The following is a 17,883-nucleotide window of genomic DNA, read 5'->3' as shown; positions in this document are numbered from 1 at the left end:
ATGGTAAAATATCCAGGAGAAGATGGTTACACAGTCACACTGAAATACAGGGTTGAATAGAGGGAGGACAATTCAGAAGTGGAGACATAGATTTGGGAGTCATTGGCAGAAAGATAGTACTTGAAACCCTGTTTGTGAAGATCACCTTGAGGAAGGGTGTTGACATAGGTATGGACCTATGGTATCCTCTCTGTGGACCAATCACTAAAAGGGGGATGAGAGACAACCTTTCCAGCATGTTTCAATAATATATGCTGGCAACGTAACTGTTGAAACTCAGGAATCCTGAATTCTGCTCTGAGTTCTGGACAGAAATGTGTTCTAGTAGTTAGACCCTTCTGCTCCTGTCCCCTCTAGCCTGACGTTTTCTGCCCTTGTATCCATCTGTGTCTGTCCACCATGTTCTTTCCCTATTACACCTTTTCCCCTTCTGTTTCTGTCCCTTCCCCATCAAGCATCCTGTCTTGTTCCCCTTCTGTTCCTATCCCCACATCTAGCTTTGTAATCTTGTGACAGTCTGTATTTGTCTCTCCCTCCCATTTTGCTACTCATCTGTCTGCATTCCAGTCAGGCTACATCAATGTCCTTTATGTTGCCTAGGTGCCAGCAGAGCACTGAAAACATAAGAGTTTCACTGCTCTCAGTTCTGTGCCTGGTGCCACAGCAGCCTCCACTCTGCCCCACATAGGCACCGACTTCCCCTCTACCCGAGGGGGTGCTCCACCCCCCCCACCTCTTCCCGCCCCCTCTCCCGAGCACACCTCGTTCCGCTCTTCCCCCTCCCTCCCAGAGCCAACCTGCACACTGCGAAATGGCTGTGAGTGGTGGGTGGGACTCGGAAGGCACTGGGAGAGGGGGAGGAGTGATCAGTGGGCCGCCAGTGGAGGAGAGGAGTTGCGGGGGGAGCTTGGTTGCTGGTGGGTGCTGAGCACATGATAATTTTTCTCCATGGGTGCTCCAGCTCTGAAGCACCCTATACTGCCCCATGCTAGAGTGCAGAGTGAGTTCTGCAGGAGTGGAACATGCCCCTTGTTATTCGCACTGAGCTCTGCGGGGGTCTGCTTTTACTGTCAGCCTCCAAAAAATGTGCAAATGGCAATTTTCAGTGGCTTGTAATTCAGCCAAATGTGGGTGGATTTTCACAGGAACAGCAAAAGGCCAGAGCAACCTCCTTGTAAATGTCAAATCTCTATTCCAAAGGATGGAGGTTCTAGAATTTCTCAATGAAATTGCTGTATTATTTTAACATTGGCAAAACAATGGAATTTTTCCCTAACCTCATTCCTGGTAACAGATGTACCACCCTTGCTGAAACGTTGCAAAAAACTCCAGACTCAGGCAGCCGCCTGGCATGGAACATTGCAGCCCATAAAGTTAAAGTCTGAAAAGTTATAAGCAACTGAAAAAATGGTCTTGAATGAAAAGTGTTAGTCAAACTTTACTATAGGAATTGCTGCCAACTCTGCCTATAACACGGCCACATCTGAAGAAATTAATTAAATCAGGAATCTGTTACAAATAGCATTCTCTTCTATCCAATTTTTCCACATTTAAAAAAATGCATTTAAATAAAATAATGTCATATACAACCTTGTACCGGATTTTTTCTCGAATGATTTTTTCTTCTAATTCCTCCAGTTTTATTTTTCCTTCACCATAAGCAATTTCAATATTATATAGCTCTTTATTCACTTTTCTTATTTGCTCTTCAATCTTACGGGTGTTTTTGCATATAATCTGCAGTTCTGACTGATATGCTATTTTTTTTCTTGAACTGTTAAAATAAAACAAAACCTTGAAATTATCTTAAAAGAGATGCGTGCTTGCAAAACTAGAAAATTAAAGAAAACAATCACTGTTGAATAAGTAAAACATTTAAAATTTTACTTACAAACTAAAGTCAGTATTTTATTAACCACTTAGTTGATGCTGAATATACCAGGTACATCTTTCAAATGCATACTTCCATTTTGCTGCAAAATATGCCCTGATAGTCTATTGATTTCAGGAAGTCATATATTTATACAACAGATATCCAGAAAGCAATACAATCTACCCCTATAATATAGATAAGCAAAAAACTGCATTAAAAGAAAGTTGCATAATAAAGTACTCAAGTCAGCAAATGCCAAAGTTAAGACTGCCCACACAATCTTAATTCAGCTTCCTCATGATAATGGACCAGATCTTGGGCCGCACACAGGCTACTTAGCACCAATCCATTGACGCAAAGCAGTCATACAGCTGATGGATCCAGTTCCCTGTGGCTTTCCCTCCTTCAGCAATACTTGGGTGACAGTGTACAAGAAAAAACATTAACAAGGAACAAGTTTAGTTAAAGTGAACCTGAAATACTATTAGTTAGACTAAATCAGACCCACTGGCGCAGACCAGAACCAATCAAATCAAAGAAATAGGATGGATATGTAAACATTTTATTTTCCTTTGACTAATGAAATATGGTCTACATTGGTATAACTTAAAACTTTTTAACTGTCTCTTAACAGAAAAGTGGGATTAATGAGGAACCTTCCACTGAGCAACCAAAGGCAGCATCAGCTGAACCAAAATGTCAAACTTTTATCATCTAAGAAAGATACTGTATATACCCTATAGAGGAACATACTGTAGCTCTGCATGTTTAAATCTACAAACTTCTGACTCAGTCCAGAAGCGACCATACCCCTAGTACAATTAGAGGCAAGACTGACACTCTCAATAATAGGTTCCATAAATACAGACTTTACTAGAGCTAAAAACAAGAAACAGTAATTTACCTTACAGTAAGTGTGGTTCTTCATGTGTTGTCCATTCATATTCCACTCTTGGTGATCATGCGCCCCACAAATTTGAGATCAGAATATCTGGACCAATAGTGACTGTTGGAGACACGTATGTGCTGAGTGTACTCATGACCTGTAGCAAGGGCATAAAGGGGTGGACCAAGCCCAACCACACTCAGTTCCTTCATCAATACAGAATCCACATGTTATAAGACACCACAGTAGCAGGGAAGGAGGGCAGGCCATGGAATATGTGTGGACAGCACATCTCAAAGAACCACAGTACCTAGCCAGTGGTTCAGTTCCAGAAACTTCTGTTTTTTGTCTTCCTTTGCTCACAGTTCAGGAAAAATCGCTGAGAAGATTATATGAACATTTTTCTCCTTCAACATCCTTTCAAGCTCCCTGAAGTCATTAGTGCCAATATGCACCGTCACCAACGTATTCTTGCCCATCAACATGAAAAGCCTCTCCAATCTTAGAATGATGTCTCATTCTTGGCTCCAGGAAGATAACCACATTATCCTATTGTCTACCTGCTCCTTAGAGAATAGTCTTTCTTTTTAATATAAAATCAAAAGCAAGAACCATCTGTCTTCCTTGGACAGCCACAGATCTCTTTGTGGGCATGCTTGATTATCTTACATGTTGGGCTGAGTAGCCACCCACAGGTATGTTCCAGACAGCTTTCTCTTCAATTAGACAAGCTGGAACTTCAGAGATATTTTCTGCAGTTTCCATGCTGAGAACATGATAATGATTGGATACTTCTAGCTGTATGGAATTCCTCTAGGTTCTCTCCTGTTTGATGGTCACAGTCTTCCCATCCTCTTTTATCTCCAACAATGTAGACTACCACCTAGTCCTCTTGCCTCTGATGATTACAACTGCCAAGACTCCTCTCTAGTTGCCACTCTCTCAGGTTCCTTGGTGGCCAGTTCCTTCCTTTCTTGAATCTGTGGGGGTGATGTTTCCTAAATCAGATTGTCTAACAACTCCTCAGCCTCTCTGATGCTCTGTAGTGAATGTACTTGCCCTTCCAGACCAAAATCTTTTCTTCCAGCAAAGCCACCAGTTACATTTAATACAGAGGAAATTCCTTCTGGTTTCCAGCAAGAAAACATGACATGTCTACTGCAAATCACAACCACTGTTCCATAACTGGCCATCACAGTACTGAGAGTAGAACTATACCTAGAAAAAAATCCTCTCTCACTCCGTCTGAAACTTGTTTGCCACTCCTGTTCACCTAACACTTCAGTGTTTAAGTTTTCCTGACTTAAACTGGTTAGTCTCTAAGGTACCACAAGTACTCCTTTTCTTTTCTCTACTGCAGAGGATCTTGCGAGAACTCTGAAGTAGAGGGGAGGACAGTGGGCAGTGGAGCACCCACTGGGACACCCATCTTGAAGAACCTTAGTTACTGCACAAGGTGAGTAACTTTCTCTTCTTCTACGAGTGATGTCCCTGTGGGTGCTCCACTTCAGGTGACTGTAGAGGTGTGTCCCTCAGTGGAAAGAAGGTGGCTTTGGAGTTGGATCTGAGATTGATGATAGGACCATGAGTCCTAATAAAGTGTCTGATGTCGAGTCTTGCTTGATTGCATAGTGCTGAATGAATGTGTGGTCTGATGCCCAAGTGGCTGCTCTACATATGTCTGTAATAGCCACTGTAACAGAGTTAGCACCCACCTCTTGCGAGCATCCCCTTTTCTCTGGCTGATATACCTACAATCACAGTCTTTTTCAGGGCGGCACCTGCCTCTCATGCGCGGCCCTCTTTGGTTGGGTGGGTGTGAGCCTGTTTTTGGTTTTAGTTCTTATATTGGGGTGGCACTTGCCTCTCGCGAGCACCCCCCTCCTCCCTGGCTGATGGTTCTCTTGGAGGGTCTTCAGCAACTCAGCACTCCGGCCGAGCTGCATACACTGTTCCCCGCTTCCAGGGTTGTGGCGGGGCGACGTCTCACTGGCGTGGCACCTTCTGCTAGTTGTCCAGGGAATTAGTCCTTTCCAGCCCTGGAGCGCCCTCTGCTGGCTGATGTCTCACCTGCTGCTTGCCCCCGTGTCCCTCCCGGCCCCCAGTGCCCTTTACCCAGGGGTTCTGCCCACCGTAGCAACCCACAGTCTGGGTCTCTCCACTCAGGAGAACCCCCAACCCCCTATCCCCACCTCGCCTCAGTGGCTACTGCTAGTCACTATCTAGCTCCCACTCACTGGGGCTGACTGCAGTCTGTAAAGGCCACTCATCATTGGCAAGGTGGGGTTTGGACCTGCTGCCCTTGCCTATCTCGGGGCTGCCCCTCTGCAGCCCCAGTACCCTTTGTGGGCCCCTAACTCGGCCTGCAGCCTGGGGTTTTGCTAGGCTGGAGCTCCCAGCTCCCTCTGCCCTTCCCCAGCACTGCTCCACCCTAGGTACCCTTCTCAGCTTCCCAGGCAGCCAGGTCCTTCCCTCTCTAGAGCCAGAGAGAGAGTCTGAGTCCTTCTAGCCCACCGCCCTCTTATAAGGGTCAGCTGGGCCCTGATTACACTGGCTACAGCTTTCCCAATTAACCCAGCTTTCCTCGCTGCAGCCCTCTCAGGGGCTGCTTTATCCCCTTCTGGCAGGAGCGGGGTTACCACCCTGCTACAGGGGTATATAGTCCAAGTTCTTATCTGATATGGGGCCATAGCTCTAAGGTTCTCCCAGAAGCACTGCCTTCTTGAACCACCCAGACGGGGCCCATCTCAGTACCCACAGCTGGTGGTGTTTCAGCAGGCCTCCCTGGGCTCAGTCTTCAACCGACCGGTGGGGCCCATCTTGGTACCACCACTGGCCTGGCCAGGTTCTGTGCTCAGTCCCCCTGGGCTTCAGCCTGCCCGCACTGACCTTCCGCTGGTCCTGCTGCTCTTCCCACCAACCAGGCACCCAGTCTTCAGCAGCCTTCCCTGGGCTTCAGTCGTGTCTGCAGTGAGCTCTCCACAGTGAGCTGTCCGATGTACCGCTGCTCTTTCAGCCAGCCAGTCTCCCAGTCTTCACTCCTTGAACTCCATACAGCAACTGAATTTCTCTGCTCTGCTGTTTGTCTTATATAGGGCCCTTCTGGCCCCAGACTGCTCCATCAGCCCCTCTGATTTGCTGCTCCTCTGCAACCACTCTACACTGTCTGGAGGACTTCTCTCTGCACTAGCATGAGGCAGGGTGAATCAGGGCCACGAGGCCTCCAGCAGGGGGCCTCTCGACCTAGTCCACTCTGCCACAGGCACATTATTAAGGAAGGCTATCGATGTGGAGAGTCACCTGGTAGAATGTGTTCTAACCTGGGGGAGGGGAGTTTACAGTTCATGTTGGCAGTAGCAGAGATGAATGCACTCTGAAATCCATTTGCAAAGTCTCTGCTTAGATATAGCTTCTCCTTTAGATCTCTCTATATTCGAGAGAAATAGTTTTGGTGCCTTCCTGAATGGTTTAGTCCATTCGAGATAAAAGGCTAGTGTCCTCCATCTCAGGTATGGAGTGCCACTTCTTGCCTGTTCTTATGGGGTTTAGGGAAGAATGTGGGAAGATGGATGGGTTGCTTGAGGTGGAACAAAGAGGGTATTCTAGGTAGAAATGTATGATGTGGTCTTACAGTGACTTTGTTCTTGAAAAAGATCATATATGAGGGGTATGCCATGAGGGCCCCAAGTTCTACGCGTCTTGTGGATGTGGTGGCAACAGGGAAGGCTACTTTCATTGGAAGTGTAATAGTAAACATGCAGCCAAGGTTTCAAACATAAGTCTGGTAAGAGAACGAAGTATTAATTTAAGTTCCCATGGATGCGTTGGGATTCTGAGTTCAGGACAGAAGCTCCGGACACCTCATAAGAATTGTTTTGTAAATGAATGGGTAAAGACTGAAAACCCATCCACTTTATGGTGGAAGGTTGTGATAGCTGCAAGGTGTACTCTGAGTGAGCTCAGTAAAAGACCCGATTTTTTTAGTTAAAGTATACAGTCCAGGACTAGTGATAGAGCAGAAGCGGTGGCCTGATTTGTTTGTTCTGGCACCGTGTCTCTTCCATTTGTGGAAGTAGGTTGAGCGTGTAGTCGACCGCCTGCTGTTTAGCAAGATATCCTTCACCTCTTCTGAGCAGGTCATATCCTCACCTTGGAACCATGGAGGAACCATGCTCTCGGGCGGAGTATCTCCAGGTCCGGGTGCAAGATTTGGCATGCATCTTGTGGCACGAGATGTGGAAGAAGTGGGAAAAGATGTGGTGGACATGCCACTGCTGCTGGTATGGGAATGAAGTTTCCCTGGGCCATCTGGGGGCTATCAAGATGACCCTGAATCAGTTATTGTTGATCTTTTGTATGATCCTGGACAACAACGGGATAGTAGGGAAAGTGTAAAGGAGAGGTGAATCTCATTTGACGAGGAAGGCGTTGCCCATAGATCCTGGCCCCAACCCCGCTCTGGAGCAAACTGTTGGACATTTACTGTTCTGACTCATGGCAAATAGGTCTATGGTGGAGAATCTCCATTGTCGGAATACGTCCTAGATCACCAAGGTATTTATTTCCCACTTGTGATCGCGGGAGAATTTTCTGCTTAACATGTCCACTGTGGTGTTCTGACATCCCAGTAGATAGGAGGCTGATATTGTGATGGATGCACCAGTTCCACAGACTTAATGTCTCGGTGCCGAGGAAGTGTGACCTCGCTTTTCCCTGTTTGTTTATACAGAACATGCAAGCAAAGTCGTCCATTAGGATCTGTATGGTTTTGTTTCTGATAATGGTCTAGTACGCTTATGTGCAGTGCTGATTCCGGAGGAGACCCCTTCTGCCCTGTACTGGGAGGTTGTTTAGATGAGGGCCCCAGCCACTAAGGAGGCATCCATTGTGATTATCATTGCAGAGGGAATCTGTAGAAATGGGACCCCTGTACACATGTTGTGTGAATGGGTCCCTCACTGTAGCAAGTCCCTGATCTTTCGTGGTACAGTAGAACCTCAGAGTTACAAACTGAATGGTCAACCACACACCTCATTTGGAATGGGAAGTACACAATCAGGCAGCAGCAGAGACCAAAAAAAAAAGGAAAATACAGTACAGTATTGTGTTAAATGTAAACTACTAAAAATAAAGGGAAAGTTTAAAAAAAAGATTTGACAAGGTAAGGAAACTTTCTGTACTTGTTTATTTAAATTAAGATGGCTAAAAGCAGCATTTTTCTTCTGCATAGCAAAATTTCAAAGCTGTATTAAATCAATGTTCAATTGTAAACTTTTGAAAGAACAATCATAACGTTTTGTTCAATTATGAACATTTCAGAGTTATGAACAACCTCCATCCCCGAGGTGTTCATAATTCATTGGTTCTACCGTACGAGAGGCTTGCTAAGACTGTTTGTATGGGATCTACACTGTCCTCAATCACCCTTGTAGGCAGCGCATGCATAGTCTGGCACGTTTCATGACATAGGTGGTTGCTGCCATGTGGCCTAATAGTCGGAGGCAAGTCCTGGCAGATGTTTGTGGACTGTTCACCTTAGTGTTGATCAGATTCACTAGCATGGCAAATCTGTGTGGCAGAAGTGAAGCTTTCGCCTCCAGTGAGTTTAGGTGAGCCCAAATGAATTCTAGTTCTTTTACTGGTGTCACCACTGACTTTTGAATGTTATTTGGAGACCAAGTTTTGCAAAAAGAGTGACATTAGCTTTTGAGTGTCTCTGATAGCTTCTTCACGAGTGGGGGTCTTAAGTAGACAGTCATCTAAATATGGGTATATCATGACCCTTTGTTTGTGGAGGGGGGCCACGGCCACTGCTAGAACTTTGGAAAAGACTAAGGGGGCCGTGGAGAGGCCAAAGGGCAGTATACCTTGTACTGATAGTGATTTTGTCCCAAAACAAATTGGAGAAACCTCCTCTGTGATGGATGTACGGCGACATGAAAGTATGCATCTGGCAGGTCAAGGACCAAAAAACAGTCCCCTCATCCCAGTGCTGGGATTATTGTTGCTAAAGTAACCATCCTGAATCATTGTGTTTTGACTAATCTGTTTAGGTTTCTCAAGTCAAGAATGGGCCTCCAAACCTGGTCTTTTTCTGGGTTAAGAAATAATAAGAATAAAAGCCTTTCACTCTGTGTTGTACGATACTGGTTATACTGCACCTAACTGTAGGAGATGGTCTACTTCCTGTCTCAGAAGGTGCTCATGAAAGGGATCCCTGAAGAAGGACAGGGAGAGAGGGAGAATGGAGGTGAACTGGATGGAATAACCGGCGGGGACAATTTCCAGCACCCATTTCTCCAAAGCAATAATTCACCATGCTGGGTAGAATGGTGTCAAATGGTCTGTAAAGGGATGGCGTTAGAAAGTGATTTCAGCAACTGGAATTGGATGAAGTCTCTCAGGACTTCGACCAAACCCTCAAATTTGATGTTTTGATCCACATTGTGGTGATGTTAGAAGGTTGAGATGGGAGTGGCCTACATCCTGTGGGTCTTTGCCTCCATCTCTGGGTATCATACTGCCTCTGTGACTGTATGTAAGTTGCTGGTCTTGAGCATTGTGATGGATAATATCTGCCTTGTTTTTGTGCAGGTGTGTACATGTCTAAAGACCGAAATGTCGCTCTAGAGTCTTTCAATGTATGCAGGGACTCAGTCTTACCTGCAAATAATTTTGGATCGTCCAAGGAGAGATCCTCTACAGTGGATTGCATCTCCTTTGGGAATCCAGACAAGTGGAGACAGGAGGCTTGTCACATCACTACGGCAGTTGTGATGGATCTTGCACCGCCATGTCTGCTGAGTCTAAGGATGCCTGCAGAGCTGTTCTTGCCAGGAGATGACTGACCTAAATTGCTCCCTCTTCTCTTCAGGGATGAAGTCACTAAATTCAGAAAGTTTGGAGTAATTTGTGTGATTGTATTTCACCCTCAAAGCTTCATAGTTGGCTATCCTGAACTGCAATGTCACTGACAAATAGGCCTTGTCACCAAAAAGATCCAATCTTTTCCATTCTTTATGATACGGGGTGATCCTCGAACGGTGTTGCCTGCCCTGTTCATTGACTATCTTTATCACCAATGAGTTTGGCTGGGGGTGTGAAAATAGAAATTCTAGACCCTTTGATGGGATGTAATACTTCTTCTCAGCCCTTTTACAAGTAGGGGGGATTATTGTGGGAGTCTGCCAGATGGTGTTGGCAGCATCCATGAGTGCCTCATTTATGGGAAAGGCAATTTTGGAGGAGGCTGGTGTGTGTAATATGTCCAACAACTTGTGATGGGACTCAGCAACTTCTTCCAGAGAGATTTGGAGAGTGTCTGCGATTCATTTAAACAGCTCCTAAGATTGTTTAAAATGGTCTCCTGTTGTAGGTGGTGGAGGCATGATAGTCTTGTCTGGAGAGGAGGAGGTGTTAGTTGCAGGTGTGGCTTCCTGATCTACAGCCTCCTCTATTTCCTCAAAAAGTCTCCTCGGGGACTCACGGGGTCCCATCTCTGACACTGATGGGGAACGTCTCTGTCTTTCCCTTGAGGTGCTGGGAGGCTTGGAATAATGTTGCCTATATTCCATCCCAATATGGCCACTGTGGTAGGAATGGTAATGGTGGTGGCATCCATGGATGTCTATACCACCTCTGGGTGCCAACCCTGGAACAGTGTCCTGGCTGTTTCTGCCGATCTAGTCTGATGATTCCCTAGATCAGTGAAGAGAGGTGTGAAGAATAAACATCTTACTCCTCATTGTCCTCCTCCTCGCTAAAAAAAGGATAGGCAGATATGTTTGTTGGCATGTGTAACAGTGCTGAATGTGCTGATGCTATATCAGTACTGAGAAGAGGTGATTTCGGTGCTGCAGCAACTACTAAGTTCTTATGTCAGAGAAACTGCTGCATTCCAAGAGATCCTGGTACTGAAGATGGCATCGGCGGTAACTGTTGTGGTACCAGGATAATTGTTGTGGTACTGGGAATTGTTGTGGCGCCAGGAGGATTGGCGCCAAGGATGTCTGTACCGAAGAGGTAAAGTTGACTTCGGTACTGCTGTCTCAGCATAATGCACCAGAGAGCCAGAAGATGGCGCCGTAAGCTGAGGCGCTGTTGAGGTGCTTGGTACCAAGTGTTTAGCTGCTGCAGTCAGTGCTGTGGTAGAAGGGGCAGTCTTGTTTCTGCTATCCTTCTGAGAGGCTGCCTGCTTAGGTTATTGGGCTTTAGCGGTAACGGAAGATCCTAACAACTTGTAGGTACTTAGCTGCAGCACGGTCAGTACTGAGGATGTGGAGAGAATTGGAGAACACTTCTTTTTCAAGGCTCCCTTAATAGGAGAAGTAGTAGCTCTCTTCTTCACCCTTTTCCTGAGAGAGAGCTACCACTTCTCCAACACAGAGAGCCTCAAAAAAGAAGCGCTCTCCGACTCCTCCTTCACCCTTTTTCTGCGAGACAGGTCCCTTCCATGCAGTCGCTGACCTTCTGCATATTCAAGAAGAAAGTTTTAAAATATAATTGGGAATGAAGGTGCTTTTAATCTAGAGATAATATAAGAAAATTCATATTTTTTGTTTTGCAAATTGCCAAACCACAGAACCCATATGTGTGACTGGGTTGGGTTTGTTTGTTTGTTTGTGTGGGAGGGTGGGGGCGTGAGAATAGGATTACAGAACACCAACAATTTAAGTACAAGATTTCAATGTGATGTGATTTAAAATTACTGAAATATTAGTTCAGAAAGCTTTAAAATGGAAAAAACTGACCAATGCTCATCTAAAATGCTGCTTCTTATTTTCCTCTGGGTCTTTGACTTTTCTGTTTATATTGCAGGTCTTTTACAGAGTTTGAATTACCTTTCTCTGGACTTTTGCACATATTCTTCATTTTCTCTCTCAAGTTCTTTATTTTCACGTTCCAATTCATCCACTGCTTGAAGGGTATTGAGGAGCATTTGTTTCATATTCAACCGTTCAGATTCCCAGCTAGTTTTCTAAGAAACATTGAGACAGAGTATGTTTTGAAGATCATTTAAAGCAAACACAATGTACAAAGACTTTCACTTATAATTCATGAAAACAATAAAAAAAAACTTACTGAATCTTCAATCACTTTAATCACTTCAGAACAAGCATCTAATAAACTTTTGTTCTCATTTTCTTGAGCCAATGTTTTATTGTTTAAATCCTGTACCTGGAAAACATATGTAAAAGTTAATAAAAAACAATATTTGCAACAAGAGAACTACACAAAAATTAAATACCAAAAATGGAAAAAGAACAGTTAGTTACTTTACAGTAACTGCAGTTCCTTGAGATGTGTTGTACACATCAGTTTAATTCTTGAGGCACATACAGTTCATGCATGCAAGATCAGATTCTTTTGGTCAGCATTATCCATTGGGGTCGCATCGGCACCCTAGGTGTCCTCACAGTTCCTTCACCAATACAGAATCCAGATTAGGATGCCACAATAACAGGGAAGTAGGCACCGTTATAAAATCCTTTTGGACAACATATCTCAAAAAGCCACAGTTAATGTAACTTAAGTAACCACTTTTTCTTCTTTAAGTGATTAGGCATGTCAGTTGGTGTGCTGACAGGCCCAAAAAGAAAACCTCTTTCATTTAGCTTTATAAAAGTCAGTCTAGTTGTAGCTTTCCTGTTTTGGACCAGAATGTTTTGAAATTTCAGCTGAACATCGTTTTTTGTTGGATGTCAGACACTCAGCAACCAGGCTGGCAAACGTAACAATGTACAGTGCAAGCATAGAATTTGACTGTTGTTCTGTGAGACTATGTCAGGCAGAGCAGGCAAAATGACCAGGGGCTGCATTGAGAAGTTCACTATATCCAAATACCAGAACCGCCTGGCCAATACCAGAGTTATCATGATCATTGATCTAACATCTTGCCTCAGGTATCATGGGAATTTGGGGAGAAGGCATACATCAACCCCAGTGTCCAGGGAATGAGAACGGCATCTGCAGAGACTGAACTGAATCCCCCTCTGGAGCAGAACACTTACTTTTTGTTCTGACCTGTGGCAAATAGGTCTATTGATTGGTATCCCCATTTGCAAAAGATGGCTGTGCAACACTGGCTCTTTGGTCAATCACTCATAGCTGTCTGAGAACTGTCTGTTCAGGTGATCTGCTTGTAAGTTCTGAATGCTTTGAAGATACTAGGCCAGCAACATATTCTGGTAATGAATACACCAAGGCCAGAGCTAAATGGCCTCTTGACAGAGTGAAGGTGACCTGGTTCCTCCCTGTCTGTTGATATACTGCATAGCTGTGGTGTTTCTATCAGTAGCTGGCTTGTGGATCCCAGAAGTAAAGACAGAAACATTTTACATGCCAAATAGACATCTCAGAGTTCCAGGACATTTATATGCAGACAACCTCAATGAGGGGACCACTTGTCCTGATTCTGAAGGTGACGTAAATGATCCCTTCCCACCCATTAGTGGAGGCATCTGTCACCAGCTTCTTGGTTGACAGAAATACAGAGAAATCCATTGCACACCTGAAGAGGGTCTTTCCACCAGTTTAAATGAGAAGAGTCCCTCTGGTGGGACAGTGGCCACCATGTCCACATGGTGCCTGCTGGGTAAGTACTTTGATTTCAACCACCCTTGTATGGAGCACAGATGAATACTGGCAAACTGCATCACATACAAGTGCATGAGGCCATGTGTCCCATAAATCTGAGACATAGCTTTACTGATGTCTTTGGGTGGGGTTGAAGTTGGTTGATAAGGTTCACTATAGTTTGGAATCTTTCTTATGGAAAATAAACTCTCATTGATCTGGAATTTAACAGCTCCTATGAACTTTATGCTTTGACTCAGAGCAAGTGTGGATTTTTCTCTGACTCTGAGGACCATGTGTGGCAAAGAGCTTTAAGTCACTTGAATCAAGCTGATCACCTGCTGAAGTGATCTTCCTCCAATGAGCCAGTCATCAAGATATAGGTAGACTTGTCTCCTTAAATAAGTCACAATGACTTCTAATCACTTGGTGAATACCCTTGGTGCTACGGAAAGACCAAAAGGCAGGATCCTGTAATGATAGTGAAAAGGGTCCTGCTAGGAATCTGAGGTATTTCCTATGGGCAGGATGAGTGGATATGTGAAAATAGGCATCTTGAAGGTAGAGAGCCGCACATTCGTCTTGGAATAGGCAAGGAAGGTAGGGAATGGGAAGGGACTAGAATTGGATAGACTACCTCTTGCTGTCAAGGCTTCCCAAAACTAAAAAATGTTGAAGGCAAGGGATCTTTGAGAGGTTCTGTCAAGCTTTCAACAACAGAATCAAACCTGCTGCCTGGTGGAAGATGCAAATTGGGCAACAGTGGAGGAAGAGACAGTGGGTCATCAGCCACAAAGCTTCATCTTTCTGTCTCAGCACCGCTGAGGTCTTGTGAAGCTGATAATAGGACTGGGCAGAGGGATGCTGCCTGATGGAAGCCTTTCTGCCTTCTTGGGGCTGGAACATAGAGGCCCACAGAATGAAGAATCACCCTGGAATCCTCAAAAGGAAGGTCCTCAATTGTGGTTTGTATCTCCGTGGGAATTCCTAAGGACTGAAGCCAGGAAGATTTCATTACTACAGATGTGGACATAGTATAAGCCACGGTGCTGGGCACGTCCAGTGCAACCAGAAGGGAAATGTGGGCTCATAAGTTGTCCCTCAGTCATTATGGTTTCTAGTTCCTCTCAGTGCTTCTGTGGTAGCTTGACCCAATTCAGATATCACGGTAGTTCGCCACATACATTTGGACGCTGTCAGATTAGTAGACTGTGTATCAAAATATAATGAGTTTCTTCAGGTCTTTCTTCCTGGGAGTAGATTTGGGAGGTCCCCGCTTCTTCAACAACTCTTGGACAGCAACTACTACAAGCAATCCTGGTACTAGGTGGGAATAAAAATACTCCAATCCCTTGGAAGATACTTGATATCTCCTGTCAACTCACTTGGATGTGGCCAATATAGAAGTTACCATTATGCCACAGGTCTTTTGCAGGTTCCAACAATCCCTCATTTATCAGTGTGGCAAGCTTGCCAGACATGAAAGGATGCATGATATCAGGAGTTGTGAGGTGTCTCCTGCAGCATTTCCAGCAGTATATGCAGAATTTCTGCCATATGCTTCAAAAGGTCCTGAATGCCTGAAGTCATCAACTGAGGAAGGCTTTGAGGCCAGGAATGCCTTGAAGTCATCAACTAAAGAAGGCTACTGTGCCATTGGGGAAGGACGAGGACATTGCAACAGGGACAATTTGTTCGTCCTTTTGAAGATCTTGCTCCTCATCACCTTCTCTCTACTGCCTTTCCAGAAGCGGAGGCTACACTAGCTGACATATTGGGTTGGTCTATACTGCCTTTTTAAGGAGAGGGATCTAACCAAAGGCAGGGGTGCAGAGGGTGTACAGGCGATGTACTCCTCATCCCAGTCTGTGCACAGTAGAGAGACACCTCCTCCAAAGTGGGCCCTTCCTGTCAGGAGTGCCCTTGCCCTGTTATATACTCCCTAATCAGGTAGCAGATATACCTCCTTCGTTGTCTGCTGTACCGACAACTTGGTAACAGGTGGTTAAGCTATCAACGTCTTCAACCTCTCAAGGAGCGGTGACACTATTACTGGCCCCACAGTTAAATCACTTAGTACTGTATATGCCCTAGCTACCAAAAACTCTGGTATGCTGAGCACTAAAGAACATAATTCTGAGGTGGCTGGTTCCATAGTGCCAGGTACTGAGAGCAAGGATCCTGAAGGGCTGGTACTAAGAGAAACACAGTCCACAGGTTTGGTGGGTACTGGTCGCTCTCTCTTAACAGTTGGTATCAAGGCATGAAAAGGACCTTTGTCAAGCCATTAGCAGCCCTTCAACTGCTGAGTCCAAGATGAATCAGACACCTCTGACTCTTGTTTCTCAACTGGATAGGCATCAGAGAGGGTGGTATATGCCTTAGCATCTCTGGAGCAGTGCTCCTTCCTACCCCTCTCCTGAGATCATTGACACCGGAATGTTGGTGGATGACTGGGGCCTCTTCACTGACATAGCATGGGAGTTTGGGGTGGATTCTCCGCTTGCTGGGGTGCTCATGGGAAGAAACTGACTGGAGAACTTAGGTCTAGCCACATCCTTTTCTTTCAGTGTCCTCAGCGGCATGCAGACGTTGCTCCAGGAAGAACAATTTTAGGACAGCCTCGCTAGCTTTTTGAGTCTACTTAGAGAAGGAACAACATATGGACCATCACTCAGGAATATATACCTCTCCTATACAAGAGATATCTGCAATGCCTATCATTAAGCTGCACTGAAACTTCCCATGATGAGTAGCTTTTGAACACAAGCGATTTCACTTCTGCTATATACAAGGAGGGGTTTAGCCTAAAAGCTAAACAGCTGACTAAAAAAGGTTGGGTTTTTTTGTACCAAATAACAAAAAGACTAACACATACTACTAACAACTAGCTAATGAATAATACTAATAGCTACCTCGAATACTATCACAGTGCCGGAAGAAGCAGGTGGACACTGCGGGAGTTCCATCTCACTGCCACGGGCAGTAAGAAAGGACTGAGGGACAGTTGGGCTACTCCTCCCTTTATGCCCTCAAATAAGGGGCACAAGAACTTGAAGGGCATACGTTTGGTCCCAACAGACACTCTTGGCCAAAAGAATGCAATCTCACAAGCATAGGGCAGATGCACACAAAGAGTGGAATCCATATGGACATTCACTTGGAGAAGCAGCAAGAATGATATATTTTAAGAAACAATCAAAATTTTAATTTTACTTTCTTCATGTTAAAACAAACATTTTTTTTCTTTTTTTAAATTATCTCCTTTTAAAAATTGTTCATTTTCCCCTAAAAGTGGAGAAAAACAATGGCAAAAAGTAGAGAAAAACAATGAGACACTTTAGAAATACTACAGAATTTAGTTTTCCATGGTGACTTTAGTACTTAAATATTTCAGTGACATAGAATGGAATAAAACAGATTTTACATGAAGCAGCTGAAGGAAATGCTGATGAATAGATAGTACATGCTGCAAACTTCCATTTAAATATATAGAAGAACTTAGAGAAAGACTGGGACCAAAGAACAGAATTTTTGAAATCTGATTTGGAGCCCTTGAATGATATTCTAGTCTGGATGTTCAGTCTGTGCTGCTAATCAAATCACTCTGTGTAACTCCAGTGTTTTTTTAAAAAGTGCGGTCATTCTCAGGCTATGTCTATGTCTACACTACAAACTTTGGTCGACACAAGTTGTGTTTGCATAAAGCCGCCACACTTGATATACCACTTGTGCGTATGTATAGTTGGCTCCTTGGGTCAGCAGTGCTCACCAGGAATGCTTGTGTCAATACACAGTGTGGCGCACCATAGGTATGTATGCCAGTGTGCAACCTGCCACCATCGAATGCACTGTCTTTTGAGAAGCTTTGACAATGCATAGTGGGGCAGAAACCAGTCATGCAGTGGTGACTGGGACCAGGGGTCAGTTCGCAATTAACATCATCTCTGTCCCATAATTTTTGCACCTTTTTAAAAATTCCAAGAACCCGCACGGCCCTCCTTACTGTCTACCGTCTCTGACTGATGCATGAACCTGCACAGGGGTTCCTGAACTGAGGTGGGGCGATAAGACAGCACACATATCTCTATTTTAGCACCTTGCCACAAAGTACATCAACAGAAAGAGCTACTTTTCTATGGTTATGCAAGCATAGTGGACCACCGGGGACAATTTACCAACTTCAAAGTTTGTTGGTCAGGGAAGGTGCATGATGTTCACATCTCTAAGAATACACAACTGTTCAGAAAGCTACAAACAGGGGCTTTCTTTTCCAACTGGCAGATTACAATGGGCAATGTTGAAATGCGAACAGTGATCCTGGCTTATGAAGCCATACACTGGCCGCCTCCACAACACCAAGGAAAGATTAAACTACCAGCTCAGCAGGTGAAGAATGACAGTTGAATGTGCTTTAAATGAAGAAAACATCACAATTGTTAGAACTGCCCGCTGTGTCCTGCATAATATCTCTGAATCAAAGGGGGAAAGTTGACACCAGGATGAAAGGTGGAGGTGGAGCAGCTGTCTGCTAAGTTTGAACAGCCAA

At 44.7% G+C, this 17,883-nt stretch overlaps 1 protein-coding gene across 1 annotated transcript in view; it reads right to left on the bottom strand.

Moving 5' to 3' along the window:
• CCDC178 (coiled-coil domain containing 178) overlaps window positions 1-17,883 on the bottom strand; it is a 357,941-nt gene that overhangs the window by 260,309 nt on the left and 79,749 nt on the right. Inside the window, 3 exon segments of the mRNA XM_073331282.1 lie at window positions 1,591-1,774; window positions 11,600-11,736; window positions 11,841-11,936. Coding sequence (XP_073187383.1) covers window positions 1,591-1,774; window positions 11,600-11,736; window positions 11,841-11,936 — 417 coding nt within the window.

This window comes from Lepidochelys kempii, chromosome 2, assembly GCF_965140265.1.
Source record: "Lepidochelys kempii isolate rLepKem1 chromosome 2, rLepKem1.hap2, whole genome shotgun sequence".
NCBI lineage: Eukaryota > Metazoa > Chordata > Testudines > Cheloniidae > Lepidochelys > Lepidochelys kempii.
Note: the sequence above shows the minus strand (reverse complement) of the source record. Positions and strands in the feature narration are given on the sequence as shown.